This window comes from Uloborus diversus, chromosome 1 (genome assembly GCF_026930045.1).
Source record: "Uloborus diversus isolate 005 chromosome 1, Udiv.v.3.1, whole genome shotgun sequence".
NCBI lineage: Eukaryota > Metazoa > Arthropoda > Arachnida > Araneae > Uloboridae > Uloborus > Uloborus diversus.
In genome coordinates, this window is record NC_072731.1 from 81,452,269 (window position 1) to 81,470,748 (window position 18,480).

At 34.7% G+C, this 18,480-nt stretch overlaps 1 protein-coding gene across 1 annotated transcript in view; it reads right to left on the reverse strand.

The window, feature by feature from the left end:
- Positions 1-685: 685 nt before the first annotated feature.
- Positions 686-18,480, reverse strand: part of LOC129230656 (RNA-binding protein MEX3B-like) — a 34,824-nt gene continuing 17,029 nt past the window's right edge. Inside the window, 1 exon segment of the mRNA XM_054865075.1 lies at positions 686-6,659. Within this exon segment, the coding sequence (XP_054721050.1) occupies positions 5,383-6,659 (1,277 nt within the window). The 3' untranslated portion in view covers positions 686-5,382.

Consider the following 18,480-nt stretch of genomic DNA (forward strand, 5'->3'; position numbering starts at 1 on the left):
AATGCAAATAATACAAGCTAGAAATTATATTTTTGATAGCAACAGTAAGGAATTGTCAAAATAACTATGTAGGTAGAACATCAAAAGTTAGTCAGAAGAAAGAAATTGAAATGCAATAAAATAACCGTGATGGAACGACCACATACGAGTTCCGTTCCGGGAATTTTATTGTATTTAAATAAAATAATTGATGAAAATGCAATAAGTTTAATATTTTACGGAATTCTTACGACAAATCCTTAGTTGCTATTAATATTTTACGGAATTCTTATGACAAATTCTTAGTTGCTATCAAAACTAAAATATTTAGCATGTTTTATTTGTATTTATAAAACAAAAAATACTGAAAAATGTTCCGTTCCAGCAAATGTAATGGCACATATCTTTCAGACTTTTATGGCCATCTGTTATCAGGCATGATCATTTTCCCAGAATATGTGATTTTTGTAAATTGTCTTTTTAATAATTACTTTAAATATTTCAATTAATTTGTATTTGCTTGCTGTTTGATATAATTTTCCTCTTATTATTTTAGATTAAACAGGAAGATATATGATGGATTCAACCCTCAAATTGAGTGATTTCAATATTGGATAACGCTAATCGAGCTCTGCCTAACAAAATTTCGAAAATTGCGAGTGAAACCAAGACAAACAATTGTCAGATCTCATGTCATATAGGAATAAAGTATTTATTGATATTAATGATACATTTTATTTTATAAACTAATTCTGTAACAATGCTGTTTCCGTTATTAGACTTGTTATTGCTAAAATGTGGTATGTCTAGTTAAAGTGCAAAAATACTAATTAAGACATCTTAAAATATTTAGTATTTTTAATTGAAAGAGTTAAGATATTGAAATACAATTCATAAAAACTGGCATTACTATATAAATGGTCGATATTGGATTTTACTCAAAACACTGTATACTCTTTGGCAAAATATATATATATATTTATATAAAATATATCCCAAATAACTAAATAACGTGAACCAAACCACTTCTTACATTATAAACTTTTCATTTAACTTGTAGTACTATTGAAACACTTTGAAAATGTCAAAAATAAGGGACGTTCTCCGTGCATTCGCCACTCCATCGCCAAATATTTTGTTGCGCCAACTTTTCTGTTTTGAGCGGCTGATTTGGAAATAAATCGCGTCATTTGGCGACGGACTCGAGTGCGGAAAAATGCCCCCGAACATAAAACTTCAATATTAAGCAAACGTAGAAAATAAAACAAAATGTAACATTTAAGTACGTAAATCACACACGCACGCACATGTCGAGAGCGAACTCGTGTGCAGCAGCTGGTTTTTATTCCAGAAAAATCCAAAATAGATTTGTTCACAATATATTTAAAAACTTGAATAATAAAATATATATGCAGGGAATTAATTACTTTAGAGCATGGAACATCGGTACGTAATGAAAAAACCAGTGGATGTTTTGCCGCGAACACACTACAAACCAGATAGTACAGAAACACAGTTACAACTCTCTTAGGTACATATGAACACACTTTTGAGCAGATAAGAGAGTTGTGCTAAATTAAAACACAGTTTGAAAAATGCAAGCGCAATTGAGGTATGTTTCCCTTTTCCGCTACTGTGTACGCGCTTCTCGTATATATATATATATATATGCTTTAAAATTTACTTTCATTAGATTTCTAAAAAAAATATCTTCGAAAAAATATTTGGCAAGCTGCACGAACGGGGTATTTGTGCAAGCACGGGAAAGTAAACGTTGGTGCTTTTCTTTAAAATATCTATAAAGCTCGTGTTTTTTTTTTTTTTTTTTTCCTTCTTCATTAAATTGTAAAAGAAAATCATTCGGCTAAAAATTCAGTGTGGATTTCTGGAAATGATAGCGCTTTTTGGCAACGGTAGATACTGGGAAACACCCCCGCGGATAAAACTTCAGATCATCCAGAATACATAGTAACATTCATACAGATAAAAATTACTTTGTAGATGGCTTTGTAATATAGTCAGCAACACATTTAAAACGTCGATGTGCGAGTGGCAAAATTGTTTCCCAAAAAAGAACAACACTAGGTTATACACTATCTGAAAGATTAAAAAATTTGCAGCACCACCACGTATTTGCTATACACAACCATCGTCTAACTTCCAGCTCTAGAAATCCATAAACTCTGGAACAACTCCTTTGAACTTAAGGGTACTACGCAATATATAATTTATAATCTTTAATGACTTCTTTAAATTAAATAATTTAATAACATTTATCTATTTTACAAAAAATTTGTTCCCATTAAATATTTCACAATAATTTACATATTACCACAGTATTTTAATATAAAATTTTATATTAATGCGTCGATAGAATGCCTTTCATACAAACGAGATAACTTTATATTAAAATTATGTATTAAATAAAATTAATAAAAACGTAACACAAAGAAATTAAGCACTTAAATAAAATCACCCTGATAAATACTTGAGTAATAATAATAATAATAATTTCTGAGAACAAACATATAAACATCATAATAAGGAACAGAAAATAATGTCTGTCAAGCATTTTATCACAGCACATACTTAAATACTGTATTTATACATAATGTAATATATGAGCTATTCGTATTTACAAAGCCATTTGTTAAAATTTCTCTATAGATTCATCAACAGCCAATGTAATAATCTCAATTTGGCATCTAATTTTTTTAATTAAATATTGTAAATATTCAATAGTATTGAATTATTGAATCAACAACAAATATATAAGTACTCCCGATTGTGAAAAACTATGAATGTTATTAATGTTACCTTTAAAAGTTTGTAAAAATATTATTGCTTATGACAATTCGATGATTAGTTCTAAAATAACATTATACTCTTACTTTTTTGAACAATCGCCATCATCTTACTCGACTAAATAAATTAAATATGGCAACTAAGTGAGGTTAATCCAATGGTAATCGCGTCTTCACGACTTGGCTGTTTTTCATTGGCGATTCCTATCAATTGGCGAACCTTGGCGCAGTAACACTTGACATTCAGCCTCATGGATCTATTATTGTCTTTGTTCATTATGAAGTCGCCCTTTTCCCTCGACTCAAATGCCCCCCCCCCCCAAACTGCTTTAAAAAAATCTATGACAATAATAGAGTCGTGATCATTGGCGACTTCCATAAATTGGCTAATACTGGCGCAGTTACGTGACATTCAGACTTTTGGATCTATTTGTTAGCTCGCTTATTTAGTCGGTTCTCTTTTCCCTCGATTCAAACGTTCCCCCTCCCCTGGACCCTTAGAATCATAGTCTTATTCAGGTACATCCGTAGACAATGAATGGTCTATAAAGAGACGTCGTTTTAAGATGGCATAAGCTCTGCGTCATTTTTTTTCAAGCAAAAATGCAGTTTAAATAAAATTACGGCGACGGAAAAGCCTAGAATAAGATGATTGGTAACGTCGAAAGAGAAAGGTACTTCTAATGTTCATAAAACAAAAGAAAAAAAACGAACTCAACCAAAATTTTTAAACATAAGAAAAACAATAACAAAATAACAATATATAGCTCTGTAGATATTGGTTGATACGTTTTTTTTTTCCATTTAAAAAATAAATGCCACTATTTTAGCTGCTCTGTCCTTTATCAAAGTACCTTTCAGTCTGAAAAAAGTAACATTCATAGTTTTTTTTCGTACAGGGAATTTTTAAATTTTCAATTGCCAAAAACGAAACTCATCATATCTCCAATCTGTACAAAAAATTTTTGATTCATTCCGCATCAAAGAACGAATAAAATAACTCAGAGAACTGCGTCCGATGTTTTGTCACTCGCACACCTTTAGCTATAACATTAAAAACACATAAAAAAATCAGATTCAACCTACATCAATTCTAATGTACAAGGAAAAGTAAGTAAACCATACATTGGCTACACAACTAATGGCATATATAGAGCATGTCCCTGATTAAGGCAACATTATATTAGCACTGTTTTACAAATAGTAGCAATACTGATATTGTAAAATTGTGAGCATTTACAAACTTGGAGTGCCTTTCTGACTGAATTGTAACTAGACTGACCACTAACAACATCGGCATACCATCAGATCTAAACTTGCACAAGCAAACGTGCTACGAATAGCAAAAACTCTTTACCACAGAACACACACATTGCAGAAACTATCTCATCTTCCACAGATGCATCAAGCCATGCAGATTCAAGTTTGTAAGTTAGAAATTGCATATAAGTAAGGGGATTTCGCCCCGTGGGGATAAATCCCCGGAATTCGTCTACATATACTTATTGCGCATAAGGATACAAGACAGCAGTTTAACAATAATCACAAAGTACTGTTACTTTCATATATAATTTTTTTTCATATATATTTTTTTAAATATTTTTTTTAAGTAAAGCTACTCTTTTTTAACATAACAAATGAGAGAAAATAAGTGCATTTTTTTTTCTCATAACAAAAGAAAATATGCAAAACGCAACATTATGAAATAAAAGTCTGGAAGACTACAATCAAAATATAATTCTTCAACATTTTTTATAGGTTGCACTCAAAACGTACGCAGAAAAATAGACAAATATAAGTTCTTATTAGAATATATAAACGGCCTCTGTTGGCCTAAAATAAACAATGCTATAATTAAAACATTTTGTCTACATATACAAAAAACCACGTAAATATATTAAAATAGGAATACTAAACAATATTAAAAATAGCAATTACTAACCTCTTTGTTTTTTTTTCTTTTTGTGCATGTTTGTCGATTCCTTGGCTGCACAGAAAGTTTAACTGTCACAAATCACAAGACTTACTTATGCAGCAGCAAGGAGGGTGATATAACTGACTATAAAATTCGTAAAGATAAAATATGTCCGAAACATGGTTCCGGGTCTCTAAGATATTCACTTTCCAAATGGCAACCAAATTATTTTATGTGCAAATATTACATTCACATGACAGTTAAAACTACATAGTTTAAAAAGTTTAATATGTGGAATATACACCCGAATACGTAGCTTCATTTTATAGTTTTTAAATACAAATCAGACATCAAAGAATATAATCTTTATTATAGTAATTACTTTTAATACTCCGTCTTATTTTCAAGATTGTGATGCAGCAAAATACGCAGCTCTCGTGTCTACTCGGATAAATTAATCCCACTCGTCCATCAGAGTGGATATAGATATATATAATATATATTTATTTTTATATATGGAATAAATGATGGGGCGTCGGAGACCAAGTTAGTGACTATGGGCATGGAGACACACACTCACACACAAAGTGGCGATATAAACAAATTAAAAAAAGATGAGAATGCTTATTGTTTGGCTCTGGCCTTCGGGGAGGTCAGGATTGATATCTGATAAGCTGCCAGTCTTTAGGAGTAGATGCGAATGGCTTGGGATGCGGGCTGCCGACAGATGGGGCACTCGGAGTCCGTCTTCTCGCAGATGCGGCTCGCGCACTCCAAGCAGAAGAGGTTGTGTCCGCAGGGCACGAGGGCGGCCACTATGGCACTCTCGAAGCAGACGATGCAGTCGCGCTTGGGCTTCTTCCCGGGGGCCAGAGCTTCGATGGGGCTGCTCGACGAGCTGCTTGTGCATTTGGTTGCAGCGGCGGGGAATCCGGGGGCCGGGGCGGCGCCGTCCAGGGGCGAGAAGGAAGATATGGTGTTCCCGAGGCTGCCCAGACCGCCTAGGCTCCCCAGGATGTCCCCCACTTCCGGGACCGTGAGGGGGTCGCTGCGGATCCGGCGCGCGGGGGGGTGCTCCGACAGCATGAGATCGGTGAGGGCGCCGCTGATGCTGTTGCTGCGTTGGGACAGGTCGCTGCCGGACCCGGACCCGAACAGCGAGATCCCGCTGTCCGTGAGCGTAGACGCCCCGAAGTCCGGCCACGAGGAGGCACTGTGCGGCGCCCCGGGGGTCTCGAACGTCGGGGAGTCCCCGAGTCCCTCGTCCACGTCGTACAGGCCGAACCCGTTGCCGAAGTTGAAGATGTTGTTGAAGACGTCGTTCTGCTTCGCGTTGTTCCGGCCCGTCGGGAAATTGAAGATGCCGCCGTCGCCGGACTGGATGTCCAGCAGGTTATTGCTATCACGGGGAAACGGACAGATAAAGTTCTCCGTCTTGAAGATGGAACTGTTTATGGCGTTGAGGTTGTTCGTGAGCGAGTCCAGGGGATTCGAGTTGAAGTCGTCGTCCGCCTGGTCGACGGAAGTGCCAGTCCTCATCGCGATGTGGGCTTCGATCTCCTTGCGGGCGCTCTCCACGTTGTCGGGCAGACCCGTCACTTCGAAAATGGGCTCTTTGTCTCTGCTGGGCGTGACGATGTATGTGTTCGTTTGCTGCTGTATTCTCTTGATTGTTGCGCCTTTGGGTCCCACTACCAGTCCCACAACACGATATGGAACTCTGACTTGGATTGTCGTCTGGCCTGGAATGTTGGAATTGGGGCCTGGTATGAGGGTGCCGTTCAGGTTATTTTTCCTTTGAGCTCTGATTTGGCTGAAATGTTCGGCAGCAGAAAGAATTTCGCGCTTCGCGGCACTCACGTCCTCTTTCCGTCCGGTCACTACGAACACTGGCTCTTCTCCTCGAACGGGGGTCTTGATATAGGTATTTGTCTTCGCTCGGAGGGCCTTGATTTTGCAACCTGAAACAGAAGAAAACTATTATTTTTCCCGTCAGTAACATTGAAGATGCAATATGAAAGCTATTTATTAATGACATTCTAATAGTTGCGACTTTTCATTCAACATAAGTATCACAGAAAGAATGGACGTTTAGCAACAGCTTCATAAGCATTTAACAACAGCTGTAAGAAACGAACGCCCACTGCGTTATTTCTGTAACTGTTGTGTCAATGCGTACGTTTCATTTGATTTGTATTATTACTACAGTTGGAGCAAACCTAACCTGGCAGCATTCTTAAGGCTAAGCAGATCCTAGTCGCGGCATTACGACGCTACCGGGTCAGGTTTGCCCGTAACTATATACGATTTCAATTCTTAATTTGCACACCATCCAGCTTGATATTATTTGACATTATTGAGTCTCCCGTATCTACTAGAGATGATTTTTATGAAATGGGGTTCAGAGGCCTTTTGATCAAAACAAGGAGGTTTTTTCACGTCCACTACTGCCTAGAGGTTTTGGTTTGTAAAGGGAACCCAAATGTGAATATACCGGATGTTTCTTTTTTTCAACATTTTTGATCCCGATTCGCTTTTGGTTTAAGTGTCACACTTTATCTTTCCCCCTTTCTTTTTCACATGTTAAGATACATTTGAAGTGCTCGGGGCAAGAATGTGATGTGCCACATGAGTTTTTTCCGGTAGGCCAAGTTCCAACTTTTGAAAAACTGCTTTCAATAGATACTATACATTCTACATTCTGCAGTACTAAAACCAGTTACGTTTTTCTGACAGTGAAATAATTCATTGTCATGTTGATTTCAATTATCACAAAGCAGCATTTAGAACAAAAAATGTTCGATTTCAAAAGGGTGGGTTATCACGTTCTTGCAACGAACCCTTTATTTCAATACCATATTTTTATTAGGAAAAAAACGTGTGATGTCACTTCTTTTACCCTCCCCCCCCCCCGTCCAGTAGCGTAACTATGGGGTATAGCGCCCCTGGCGAACTAAAGAAATTGCGCCCCCCCCCCGGGTCTCCCACGTTGGAAGTCATCATGACCTCTCCCCAAAAATAATTTTTTGGAACACTTGGATTAAATGATTCGACAAATAGAAGCAGCATTATAATTTTTTTCTTATTTTCTTTCTTAGAGTTGTTTTCAATGACGCCCAATGTTCCTTCTCAGAGTATATATACCTCCTCTAGCTATTTTCCTTGCGAGTTTTTCTTTTTAATTATTCTGAACTTTTTTCAAATTCTATAATCAAAAAGAAAACTCAATATTTTTTTTAATCAGTCGAAATGCCCCCCCCCCCCCCGGCTGCTGCGCCCCTCGCGAGAGCCACTCCTGCCAACCCCTAGTTACGCTACTGCCCCTGTCACAATTTCGCGAATCCCTTTCTCCTCTCAAAAGGTGACATCATTTGTAGCTTCTTAAAAAGATTTGCAGTTTTCTTAAAAACGAGCTTATTTGTGCATCACATAGCCTTCTTTAAGAAATGATAACAAGTTAACTCTCCAACGATTGGCAATAGCGCCAAATTAAAAACAGATTCGAAATCTTCGCCAAATTTGTCAACTTAGCGACTAAAAGCTTAGCGATATATCGTCAAGTGTTCGCCAAATTGCAACATCACTTGAGTTTGCATTGAAATGAACATTGATTTCTAAAAAGGTGTATTTCGGAACATCCGAATGCAAGTAAAAGGAGAGGTGCACAACTTTAACCTACTATGAGTCATATCAATTTTCAACTTTCTATGACATACCGTTTCTGAGTTATGCGCGATACGACATACATACGCACAAACACGTCGCGAGAAAACTCGTGGTATAATTCACTAATGGTCAAAATAGATTATTTCGGGCGTCCATACGTTGTTGATAAGCATGTGTCCACTTGCGGTAGAGTCGAAAAAACTACTCAACATTCATTAGGGGATGAGTAAAATGGTAAATTAGACCGAAATTTGAGGGATTTTTTTTTAATCGAATACCTTCCTTTATTATGTAAAAGTAAAAAGCTTATGCTCTGTAAGCAAGGCATGTTCTTATAAGACAGGGCTTTTAGCACGTGCTTTCCAAGAGAACTGCAGGAACCAAAAGTTTTCAAATAGAGAGTAACCAATAACCTACTTATGTATGTGTACACATTAACGTAATAAATGCATTATTAAACACGTAGAAAAAAGGCAAAGAATAAATTTTGAATACGTTTAGTTTCTACATTATGGCAAGAATTTTTTTTTTTGAAGGGAACTGAAAATAATTTTTAACAGGTGTTACATAAAATATTTTGTTAATTTTAAATGAAAAGATACCAAAAAGCGAAACAGGCGGTAGCATTGTTGATGGTAGTATTTTTTTATGACCAAAAGCAGCAGAAATGCTTCATTTAAAATGCAGAAAACGTGAGCAATCCTTTAATCTTTTTTTTTTCGATGATTCTTCTGAAAAATGCCGTAACAAGACAAAAGCTTAATCAAAAAGACAATTTTTTTTATAATTGTTTTGCGATGCATAAAAAAAATCGAAGGTCTGAAACAATTTTACATTCACCGAAAGCTGTTCTTCGATTGTTGCAAATATTGATCCCAGTTCGACCTTCAAATCCATCACCAGACGCACCACGTGCTCAAAATCGATTTTCATGCATTCTTAATGGACAAACGTCGTTGCATCCTTTCCTTTCACACGAGCCCGAAAATAAAGCTCAGACGAAGTTCTCATCGTCCTCAATTTGCACGTCCTCGTTCAATAAAATCTAATAAATACCTGTTTTAGCTGGATAAATGCTTTTTGAACAATCAACTTGAAATCAGAAAAATTTATTGTATCGCAGGAATATGTTTTGTGTGCAATAACATAATTATTGTAAGACTTCCATCAATAGAAATTGCTTATTTGGAAATTGGTTAGGAAAAAAACCCGGTTTAAACAAAAAAAAAAAAACTTTTTTTATTTGTTTATTTTTAATTTAAAAAATAATTGTTTTGTTAAATTTGACACAAAATTTCTTAAAATATGCGCAGTTATATTTCAGCTGGAATTTTATTTTAAAAACTATTATATGGACATGAAGGTCTATACTATTGTTCCAATTAGTGCACAAGTGTGTGTTGGTGGTTCTTAAATCATTATTGGTACTCGACAACTCGGTACTCGGTCGAGTAGTGAAAGGCCGAGTACTCGGCCAAAGTGCCACTCGGTACGTCTGTTGAAATTCGGACACACTAGCTTTCACAATTTTTTCCCCTTATATCTACCAACTCAAAAACTCTCAAATCTACCAGATGAGTAAAATAATTTTAAGGTCTATGTTTCAGTTAATCAACCGTGGCTTCCCTTCTTTTTATCCGTTAAGAAGTAGAATCGTCTGGAGATGAATGTCAACAATTGTGAGGCGGACTAGAAACACAAAATTTGATGTCCAAGTCATTGAATCCCATAGTTAACAGCAATGAGCGAGTTGTATCAAAGAGGATCCAATCAGACAATGAAACGACTAAGAAGACGGTATTGGCACGTAAAAGCGTTGCGTCAATTTTACACCTAATGCATATGAGTTGGATGGTATTACACTCAAACTCGTTTTTGTGCGATTCAGCAGTAATTTTAGCAGCGAAAACTACTTTTACTGCTACTCGTAAGGATTTTTTACGCGGTCCCCATCCACCGCACAAAAACGGGTTCAGTGTCCATCGACAGCGATACTAGCCAAACAATATATCAGTGCTCTTGTTCCTTCCAGCAAGAAAACTTCCATTGGCGAATTTAATTCGACGAATTGCTAGCAATTGAATTACATAATAATTTTGCAGTTATATACGAGTAAGCACGTCAGTTGAATCGATTTTACAGAAGTAATTAATTTTCTTGACCCCATAAATACAATTATACAGTATTCAAATTGCATTCGGATAAGTATCAAAGTGACACCATTTACTGCTTGAAGTTGTTAATGGGTATTATACGACTAAAAACACCTGGCTAGCAAATAGATTCATCCAGCCTTGGATTATGTCCTTGTCTTCATACAACATTTGCCGATTGCAGCTGGTTAATTAAAGGAAATGCGTATTAATGCTCATTTACAAGGCAAAACTTATATTCAGCAAATGATGTTATAAGTAATATCAACGAAATAAAAAGAAATCGCAAACATTGATCGTATAGGTCGTTATTTTACAAGAAACTCAGTGCGGGATGGGACTTGCATATATATCACTGTCCTTCTGTAAGAAGATAAAATGCATTTGAAAATCATCCACAACTTTTTTTAAAAAAGCAAGCAATATCCTTAATAGGGGAGGGAAGTGAAGAGGGAAGGGAAACGGGGTATGTACTACTAGAAAAATATTAAAAACCTACTTCCCGTAAATCCGTCTGGAACGTATTGACTGCGATGAACGAGGATCGACTGTATTCTTTGATTATCATACATACAAAATTTTTTCAAGACATCGATAATTACGATACATTTAAGAAATACTTAAAAGAATACATTTAAGATACTTTTTTTTTTTCACATTTTTCAGAAAAGGAATTCTGATCACTAAATTTGCCGTAGTTGTTTCATCAATTATAATATAATGAAGTTATTAATTCAGGAATATTTCTTAGAATAAAACTAAAAACTTTAACTAATTGGGAAAGATAAAACAAATGTCGCCAAGGGTCGATAAAGAAACAGACCGCCCCCCCCCCCCCGCCCCACACAAAAAAAAAAAAAAAAAAAACTCACCACAGATCGCATGAATTTGAATATTTTGGAAGTACAATTTGCTAAAGGTGGAAAAAATGCAAAAATACTTGTTTTCCCCGTAGTGGAAACAGATGTGTTTTGTTCACGGGGATCAAAACTTTTCGTAATTTTAACCCTTACGCTAAGAATTTCAAATGTTTTTAAACTTAAAATATTCAAAATCATTGAAACAGAGACCCCTTTAGAACTGTTCAAGCAAAATGCTTTTTTTAATAAATACTAAAAATGTAAACAGAATATAAAAAGTGAAGAAGAGAAAATAAAATAACTCACTGACTTCGGTTCAAACAATCAAAAGTCATTACTATTTGATAACATTTTTTTTTTCTTCAGTCAGGGCACGATGAATTCAAAGTGTTGCCCAGGTCCTGGTAAAATGTGGTAGCCCTCAAGAATATTCCGAACACTTTTTAATAACCATTTTTTAAAAAAAGGGAAGAAAATAAGCAGGTCTGGCTCCAGGGTTAGACGACCTGTGCCGCAGGAAGGGGGGGGGGGGGGGCAAAATATAAGGAGGTGGGAAAAAAAATGAAAGACTCAAATTTGTTTCTTACGTTCATTTTCTGAACAGCTGAATTTACAGCAAAACGTGAGAGTATGCTCGATTATTAAAAATAGTGTAGCACCGTTTATACATTTTTGAAGGGACTATATGAAAAAAGCGTACAAACGAAAAAACGTTTAATAGGTATAGGTTAATGTGTATTAGATTTGGCAGGGACCAATTTTAAAAACGTATAAAAGAGAAACGTATAAACGGTGCTTCACTGTATATCTATCAGAATGATGGAAATACGAAGAAAATTAAATTGTAACACATTAGTCTCAATTCTTTACATCGCAATATACTTTTTTGTTACATTCCTAACACTATTTTCAAACTTTTTCCCGAGTATTATTTTTAATTATTTAAATTATAAAATTAACATGAATGAAAAACAATGTCAATTGTTTCTGATTTAGGTCTCAAATGAATCCCGCACAAAATTATATTTTTCTTTCGTTCAGTTTTAAATCCAGCTATTTCCCGGTTTTTTCCAGGTTTTCCTCTGCCCTGCAAAAATACTACACTTTGCCGGCAAAATGACTAACGTAACCTCTTACCGCCCACCCCTTTCTGCAACATAAAAGATTTATGTATTTCGTCTTTAGGATTTTACTCAATCCTGGGTGGAAAATTCCTTGTGTTTTCATTGTGTGAATAGGCAGCATTACTGACAAGCGAACACTGATATTTGCATAAGAACAAGAATATCCATTAGTTTAACACACAGGAAAGGGGGGGGGGGGACAAATACCAGGGGCCAATCCAGGATTTTTTTCCCGCTACCTATTTTTGTGAAAGTATTGCATCATTCTATTTTTGGAAAAGTCTTTTTTTTTTTTTTATCAGCATTGGTTTTTTTTTTTTTTGAAATTTTCGAGGCATCCTAATATTTGTAAAAGAGAAGTAGAACAAATGAAATTTTAGTTCGAAAAGTGTAAATGTCATCTAGTATTATTTTTAACAGATTTCATTTTTTGGGGGGGGGGCTATGTACTGTGTAACAATATAGGAAATTATGAGAAAAACGGTTCCCCAAAACATGTTGAAAGATTGCGATAATATTGCATAAATACACTTTGGCGAGAAACAGCTAAAAATTAATTAAAATACTACAAAAAGGTTTTTATTTAAGCGATTGTTTATATAAACCTGCTTAGAATTTTATGTTATGAGTAAATTTTATTTTAAACAGAGAAACAAATTCTATATTTTAAAGTGCGAATTTTTGTGAAATTTTCGATGTTTTTGTGAAGCCACTGATTTTATAACCTGATTTCTGTGAAAGTACCGATTTCAAAACAAGATTTTTGTGAAGGTACCGAAAAAACGGTAGCAAAATCATCCTGTATTGGGACCTGAATACATACATACAAATGAAGAGAAAGGAGAATTCATTTAAAATGAAATAATAGCATGGTATGATACAGTTAAAATTAACTTTTTATTTAAAAATGAGCTAATGTGTGCATCAAATGACTTTTTTTTTTTTACGCCAACTTAATAATAATAGTGCCTTGGAGTAAGCAAAGAAACACTTTTAAATATTTTTTACACCAAGTTTGTTACGAACCGAAGCAAAAAAAAAACTTTTTATACAGATTAATTTTCCCAATATCGGACATAATAATGTTGTTCAATGGTTGTGTTTGCCAAATTCTCTAACACCACTTGAAGTTGCATTGAAATCAACAATGATTTCCCCTCAAAGGTGTAAAAGACACCCTTTGGAACATCCGAATGCAACCAAAAGGGGAGGTGCACTACTAGACCCCACTAGGAGTATACGTACCAAATTTCAACTTTCTAGGTCATACCGTTTTTGAGTTATGGGAGACACATACGTACATATATACATTCATACGGACGTCACGAGAAACTCGTTGTAATTGACTCGGGGATCGTCAAAGTGGTTGTTTCGGGTTTCTGTGCGCTCTTAGGCATATATCCAAGTCTGGTCGTTGAAAAAAAAAAAACTCAATATTCATTCGGGGGCGAAATTAAGGCCGATTTTTGGGTGAAAATGTTTTCGCGAAAACAATAGTACTTCCTTTACTTATTAAAAAGAAGAGTTCTCAATTCATTACTTGGACCTTAAAAAATGAAAAATGCAGAAGTTTAGTTCTGTAGAACTAACATTGATGAACAATCTCATGCTCTCTTTAAATTAGCATAAAATACAAGATGTAGACATTTTAATATATTTTTAAAAAATAACTCGTAGACTAATTACTATTTTTTAGTTTTATTCATGAATTTATTATTTCTGAGCTTTTATTTTTAAGCATGGATTTTTTCATCTTCAATTTAAAAAAAAGTTATTAAGGAAATTTTTAAAATTTCCTGGATTATCCCTGTTTTTTGAATTCTCGGTGTTTTTTCCTGTCTAAAGAGAAATACAGGGTTGCAATACAGGGGGTAATACAGGTTTGCAAGCCACTGGGAGTTGCAATCTCGTCCACGTTCGCTCGTCTAAGGATTTCAAAAAAAAAAAAAAAAAAAATCGTTAGAGAGCCCCAAACTTCTCCAACAGGTGTGAAATTGACCTAGTCCCCCCCCCCCCCAACACGGCCAGAAATCCTGAAAAGCGCACCGTGCACGTCGCAGTTTTTGAGACAACTCAGGGCTCATGTCAAAAGGGTCTAAACATTTTTTTGATGTCCGTATCCGTAAACAAATAATGACAAATTTTTAAAATGCTTCTGCCACAAAAAGTCTGCTCTAAGTCTGCCGAAAAATCAAGAAACGGACGTTCGTTGAATTTGGCGATTTTCAGTTAGTAATGGAAAACATCTTCCCTACGATTTGTAGATCGATGCAGACTGAAATTGAGTGTTTTCTTATAATTTCGGCAGACTTAAATCTTCATACTTCGACATCAGGCGGACGAGGGCAAATAATTTTTGCGTCAAAAATATCACAAGATGCTCTTTCCGCCATAAGATTCCAGTATTCTTTCCAATCATTTCGAAAGTTATGATTTGAATTCATTATTATTCCATTCGTTTGGTTCCTGGTCAGACTTCGTGCAAAAAGGTACGATGTTAGTAGGTAAGCTAGAGAACCTTCGGACTTCCTTACGTGTACATGAATCTTGAAACTAATACAGTGAAATTCCGTTACAACGAATACCAATGCAACGAAATGAATTTTGAGTCCCAATGTAATTGCTGTTACATTGGTTGAATTCCGTTACAACGAAATTCCGGTTGCAGCGAGCAAAATGTCCTGTCCCTTGAGGTTCGTTGTACATTTTACAATATTTCGGACTAATTTAGAGTGCGTAACATGACACCTTTTTTGCATGCATAACTTTTTTTTTTTGAGTAAGTGTGATGGTAGGACTAACTCAAAATTAAAAAATGCGCTAATTGAACCGCTATGACAAAAAAGTCATGTTACGGACATTACTCCAAAACGTCGGGAAATGACCATGTAACGGGATTTCATTGTACAGTAAAACCTGTGTAAGTTGACCACTTGCGGTGCAGCACTTAGGTGGTCAACTTATAGAGGGTAGTAATGAAAACCTTTTTTTTTTTTTTTTTGTCATTTCTTGTTCCATGCATTCATTTTTAACTAATTGGAATACTTTAAACTCACTTTCATTGTTTAACCGCCCGCTTTAAAACAATAAGAAAAAATGTTGTTTAAATATTTTTTGAGATTATTTACCAGAATGACTCGTAAAGTATCATACAAATTTAAAATTTCTGTGAATCGGTCAAAAAAAAAATGCCTCATTACTAGTGAAAAAAAAAACAACTTACTTGATATTAACAATTCCTAAAAATTCATAAGTCAAAAGTTACTCAAATTCTTCATTTGATTTTTTCTTGAACATTTGTAACCATGGTAATCTACTTTTCAACAAAATAACTTCTTATTGAAGTTTGGCGCATTTTCTAGAACCTAACATCAGTCCAATGTTTTTCGATGGAAACATAAATATTCATAGGATTTTCTAAAATGTCTGGTTATTTATTTGAGGCATAACTGATGGAACCTTTAGTACAATCTAATGCTTTTGCCTAGTGGTCAACTTAAAAAGGGTTTTTTTACAATACTCCAAACCAAAGCTGGTGTATACTAGTGGTCAAGATAGAGAGGTGGTCAACTTACAGAGGTTTTCCTTCATTATATAAGATAGGACTAATTCCGTTTCTGACAAAAGCGGTCAACTTAGACAAGTGGTCAACTTACAAAGGTGGTCAACTTTACAGGTTTTACTGTATAACAGTTTTCTCTGGTTGTTCTTTTACTGCCGCAGAGGAAACTGAGTAACAATCCATCCGAGAAACGGAAAACTCGCAAGGATATCTTGAGTGTACGAGTAAAACTAGAGTGCTAGAACAGTGTTGCCAGATGGTCAAATCCAGATTTCCCTAATTCCCTTCCAATTTTTCCCCAAAAAATGATGTTTTCTACCAAAATTCCCCGAATTCAAAAATTATTTCTCCACTAATATTTTCAGAAAATAAATCGATTTCCTCTTATATTTTTGTCTCTTGATTTTTTTCCCCCCTAAATAGCCAAATTTTCTTGTAAAATTCCCCAACTTTTTTTTTCTTCCCATTTTCGCTTTTTTTTTTTGTCTTTATCTTTATCTTTCTTTATCTGTACTAATAATAAAGCTGAAAGACTCTCTGTCTGGATATCTCTGTCTGTCAGGAGCTCTGTGACGCGCATAGTGCCTAGACCATTCGGCCGATTTTCATGAAATTTGACTAAGAATTAGTTTGTAGCATGGGGGTGTGCACCTTTAAGCAATTTTTCGAAAATTCGATTTTGTTCTTTTTCTATTCCAATTTTAGGAACATTTTCCCGAGCAAAATTATCATAGGATGGACGAGTAAATTACCAAGCTAGCATAACGTGAAACCGTAACATGGGATGGAAAAGCAAATTGGCGAGAAATTCATCATGCATTATTTGTAAATATACAGGGGAACCAAAAGACCTTTTAATTTTCTACTTCGGGCAAAGCCATGTGGGTGCCATTAGTCATAAATACAAGTGCCTGACCGAAAGATAAGAAATAGCCAAATGATTTTTTTTTCTTGCATGTACATTTAAACTATGATTTTTGTATATATTTATCCAAGAACATTCTTCATCTTGCTCACATATTTTTACCCATTTCACGTATCAACTAGTTACTCACGCAGAACACTAATGCGAATTCCATAGCATAATTTAAATGTTCCACATAATGCGAAATGCGAATTCCATAAAGTTGAGCAAAGCTAAACCAACGCTATTTGATATAAACGATCTAACTACTACCTCTTGATGACTTAACACGAATCTAAATAAGAAAAACATTCTTTTTTCCTTGAGGTTTTTTTTTCCCCTGGTTTTTCCCAAGAAAAAAAATTTTCCCCCAAAGAATTCCCCTCAAAATCCATTTCCCCAAAATTTCCCCAGAGAGCACCAGATTTCTTCAAAATGGGGAAATTTCCCCCAATCTGGCAGCACTGTGCTAGAGTCTCGTGCTTGCAATTTAGAATTTTCAATATCAGTTTTTCAGGATTAGAATAATTTTCGTACAATTTCAAGGTTTTATTATAGAAGTAGTTTTATTGAGGCGATTTTTACGAAATCTAATCACTGAAATCTTTTTATTTTTTTAAGCAGCTATCGTGCAGCTATGTTTTAGTAAAACATGCTCAAAATGGAATTGCTTAGTTTCTCTTTCATTTTGATCGTTGTTGTCATCAAAATGTCAGAAATAGATTACTTTTCTTTTTTATAAGGTTCGTTTATTTAAATCAGCTTGATTTAAATCATGATTTAAATCGTGACTTTTAAAAAAAAAATCATTGATTTAAATCAATTTATTTGAATTAAGTGATCTTTTCAACAAAATCATTAATTAAAATCAGTTGATTTTACTTTCATACATTAATTTTGCATTTTTAGAATGTATTACTCTAAACTGCACTGCATTATACTATCTGAACTCCAACAGGCAAAACTACATAGATCCCTTTCTGTGTGAGTAAGATTTTCAGGCGATAGCTTTTACTCAAAAACTACAATTTAGAACAAAATAAAAATTTGGAGTTTTTCTTATACGCCATGACTAATATAGTTCAGAAAAGTAATTGTTCAACATATTATTTTACACTAAAAACATACATGATAATGGAAACTTTACCTTTAAGCAAAGCATAAAACAAAATCACATCTTATATACATTATAACGTATTTATAAATCTTAAAATATTATTTAATAGTTAGAACTTATCTTAATTTTAAAAGTAAGTTGAATGGATTCATCTATTGTATGAGATATATAATATGTTTATGTATGTAATTAATATCTACACATTTTTGAACATTTAAAAAAAAAATCTGATTTAAATCAAAAAAATCCGATTTAAATAAAAATCCGACTGATTTTTTTAAACAAGCAAAAAAAATCATGAACCCTGCTTTTATTAGAATATTGCAAAAGAATGGAGTCTTAAAATTTTCTTTTTTGGGCCAAAACATTGAGACATCAGGACTCTGATCTTTCATT